Source organism: Rhyacophila brunnea, unplaced genomic scaffold, assembly GCF_057557595.1.
Source record: "Rhyacophila brunnea isolate RB1 unplaced genomic scaffold, BYU_Rbru_1.0 scaffold_15, whole genome shotgun sequence".
In the NCBI taxonomy this organism is placed as follows: domain Eukaryota; kingdom Metazoa; phylum Arthropoda; class Insecta; order Trichoptera; family Rhyacophilidae; genus Rhyacophila; species Rhyacophila brunnea.
Genome location: NW_028232806.1, coordinates 26,923,552 through 26,927,824, shown reverse-complemented (window position 1 = coordinate 26,927,824; position 4,273 = coordinate 26,923,552). Strand labels below are relative to the sequence as shown.

The 4,273-nt window shown below is 35.5% G+C and overlaps 1 protein-coding gene across 1 annotated transcript; it reads left to right on the top strand.

Moving 5' to 3' along the window:
- The first annotated feature begins 3,192 nt into the window (after positions 1–3,192).
- Positions 3,193–3,759, top strand: LOC147075081 (uncharacterized). The gene has a single exon (XM_085943307.1). It carries the CDS (start codon positions 3,193–3,195, stop codon positions 3,757–3,759), a length of 567 nt encoding a protein of 188 aa, XP_085799433.1.
- Positions 3,760–4,273: the final 514 nt, after the last annotated feature.

The window sequence follows — 4,273 nt, the reverse complement described above, 5'->3', positions numbered from 1 at the left end:
TAAATATGTAACAAATTCAGATTTTTTTTACAATTTATTGTAAGTTTATCTTTGACTTAAAAAAGTATATTTTCCTTTTTAATGTTTTCCGATACATATTGCAAATTATAAAAAAAACGTCTTGAATTGCAAGCTTCCTATTTTACCGCTAGGTGCCTCTGCTGGTATAAGTATCCCCCTTAAGCCCTCATTGGGATATAGGATATAGCCTATCGGAATTCTATTTATTAATCTGTTCTGTAGTGTTTACATACAATTAATTAATCGTATATATAATGAATGTTGTTACACCCACGATGGCCGCGTGGCTTGAACGCCGGCCTATAGAGTCGAGGGTCCCAGGTTCGAATTCTGGGTCTGGCAAGTGCACATATTGTTTTTCAATTTGTGTATGAGTCAGAGTATGGACCTAATAGGTTGAGCAAGTGGCTGACATCCATTTCTCGTAAAAATAAAATCTGTTAATACAAACCTCCACTCTATGGAGGCCCATATGATCCTTTTAGGATCGGACATGGTCAAAAGAATATAAATAATGAATACGAATTGTTTGTGAATTTGTGGCCGCCTGAGTAGTTGTTACTCCATGTAAAATGTTGCAATGCATTTTTATTTGCCCGAAAAACGTTTGAATACAAATTACCCACTTCTTGGGCCATTTCCCCGAAAGCATTCAGCTCAGATAATAATAATAATTATTATTATTATGGCCGGCAAAACATTGAAATGGCAGTGGGCACATGAGATTAATTAACAACAGTTGTATTGTTTCAACGCTGTATAAAAAGACGATATATTGTTTGCAAATCTTTTCATTGCGTTCTACATCGTTACGTTTTGTTTATTTTATTTTTACTAGGCAATTTATACAGAAATGCTTAACAGGTAAAAGCGAAGTAAAATATTTTACATGCTCTAGTAAAATATTATTTTTATTACTATCCTTGTAATTACGTCATTTTGTGCTATATGTCAGTGCTTTCCAATTTTTTTCATATCACGGCACCCAAAATCAGATATATTATTATATAACCCCGTCCGCTGAAAAATTGTGAGTCAAACTGATACATAATTGAAACTATTAAATATGCGCAAACTGTTAATCAGTAGACTATTCATGGACCTGAATTGCAAAAAACTTAGTTTTTTATTTCAAAATATTAACTAACTTTTAATATTGACTACCATGCAATTAATTGTCTTCTTTTTATCGTGAATATAAATATTTCAATAAAAAGTTTGCATAATGTGTTCTTATCTGGCAAATTTAAATATATATATATATATATATATATTCTTCCTTCTTCTTTCGCCCTGTCACGACCCAGCATTGGGGCATAGGGCAAGGACAAGTTCGCGCCACTTCACTCGATCCATCATCAACTCTTGCGCCTCCCTCCATCCCAGACCTGCAGCGAGTAGATCGCTTTTGTAGCACCGCTACAGGGTGAGGGAGGGACGGCTTTGCAGTCTATGTAGGTATACATTGTCTTTATTCTGTGACTCTATTGCTTAGGCTCAGAATGAACCTAATAACTTGCTGGTGGTGACACGACTCCGGAGCTAAACATTCATTTATATATTATGAAGAAGATTATAGACAGATCGTGAGATGGATGTGAGGACTGACATAGAAAAGATTGGCACGAAGCACCGAATTTGTTATCGGTTAAATTTTACACGGTTCCGATTTGAACGATTGGAACAGTAAGTACTAGGAAATTTCGTGAACTATATTTGAATTGAAAGTATTTCACCATGAGGAAAATACTATAGGAACACACTCTCAAATCAATCTTGGTATCACTTACATGCGTGCTTGTAAACGTTGTATATTTATTCATATTAGAGTATTTGAACGTAGCGACAGTAAACGTATAGTGAATATTCTACCCTTTCGACGTATGTAACATAATAATATGCACCTACAGATTTGAATTTAAATTGATTGAATGGTAATATATTTTGCGCTGTCACTTGGTGCTCAATTCAGTACCTGTATATTTTGTGCCAACATCTGTGATTATACACATTCCCCAATAGATGCCACTACAAACCCAGTGTAAATCAACTCATTTGTTTTTGAGCGGTTTCATAGCTAATGTCAGTAGAATTCCCTGTTATATTCAGTATTTATCTCTTATTTTCCAATATTGCATTCGAAAGTCTTTTTGCATAATATCTACTGGAAATGCAGTCTAGACTTATGTTTTCCTTCGGCTCCACTAAACGCGAAGTAGGTACTCCGTCAGTGCTTGATTGTCCGTACGTATCACGATTTGATAAATGTGTCGCTAGATTTCAAAATCAGCCAAGTTCACCTTTAGGTATTTTTGATTTTTTTGTGAATTGCTGAAGAACAACTGCATTATAACATTTCTTCATTATCGAAAGGTGAAACTTATTCATTTTAAATATTCTATAATCGAAATAATATAAACTTTCACCTTCGTGACTATGTACCTACTTGAGAAAATAAAAAAGCTGTTTTTCTCCTATTCATCCATTATGGACTTGGCTGATTTTGAAATCTAGCGACACGAATATGTTGGTGTCAGGTTGATGAAGAAGGTTATATAGCTTATGCTAGTAATGATGTCACCAGATGCAAACCGAATTAATTTGTTAACTAACGATAACTACCAGACTAATTAATTTGTCGGACACGGCGGACCGTTATAATAATTTATTTATAATTTATTTATAATTTTAATTAATTAACGCGTGCAAATAAAGTCAGTGCGAAAAATAAAACAAAAACAACAAACTATTATCATTTAAACTAAAAATATATCAACTAAAAATTATATGGAGTGCTCTCGGTGCAATGAAATAATCGGAGAAACCGATGCTATTCAGTGTGCAATGTGCTTAAAATTCTCGCACATAAACTGTGTGGGAATTTCGGAGGCGAAATTTAGGAAGATGTCAAAGCCAAATAAAAGCCAATGGAAATGTCCCACGTGTACCCAACTCTCTTCTCTACCGTCTACTCCTACCACTCAGAGTGCAGTACATGAACCTACTCTACAGCTGATAATGAACGAGATCAAATCCATTCAATCAGACCTAAAACTTTTCAAATCTTTGAAAGATGATTTATCTGATCTCAAAACATCAATGGCATTCATAAACAATAAATTCCAAGAACAGGAAAAAAAAATTCAATTATTTGACGAAAAAATCAAACACATGGATAAACTCGAAAATAACATCACCCAACTTAAAGATACAGTCGACACGCTGCAAACACGCCTCGACAACATCGAAAAGTGGGACCGTCTTGAAAGTGTAGAAATTCTTGGAGTGCCCGAAGGAAAGTCAGAGGACCTCTCTGCCATCATCAGTAAACTGGGTAACGAGGTAGGAGTCAAAATTAGTGCCAGCGATATAGTTTTCGCGACGAGGGTGGCCCAACGCTCACCGACCCCCAGCAGGCCGAAACCTATTGTAGCGAAACTAGCCCGCAGGCAGCTGAAAACTGATCTTATCTCTGGCATGCGCAGATTGGCCTCTCAAAAAGGTGGTTGCCAATCATCAGCTCTAAACATTCTAGGCCCATCGTTCCCGATGTACGTGAACGAGCACCTCACGCAAAAAACTAAGGCTCTCCTCAGCAAAACCAAAGTCATCACGAAAGACCTGGGGTTCCGTTTTACTTGGGTGCGAAACGGAAAAATATTCGTGAGGAAGCTGGAAACGTCTCCAGCTATCCTCATAAATTCGGAGGGGGACCTAGAAAAGCTGGCCAAAGGATAACGGCGATATTATGGACATGGATTTTTTTTTCACTTATAATATTCATTTATGTTTTCTGTTTTCTTCATATTACGTTTCACAAAACACACACATTAACACTACGATGTTATTACCCATTTAGTAAATATACCATTATAGATATTATCGTAAGCAACTTAGTGTCACTAATTATTATCTTTACATCGAATACTTATAATCCAATTAGTCACCTACGTTACGTAAAATGCTTTTTGATAATCTACTTTGAGCACTGTAATACTTATAATATACACAATTATCATCGGAATCTAAATCATTTATTTACTGGCACTAATTTGCTAATAAATAAAAATAATAAACTATTTATGGCATACCCTTATACTTTTGGCCTAAACACATTCAATAAGACTTTTGTAAAATATGCCTAATCTTATTATATATTATCAAAACACACGTGGACTTCGCTCGAAAACTAACGAATTTTCCAGTAACGTTATGAGTAACGCCTACGACATCATAGGTGTCACTGAAAGTT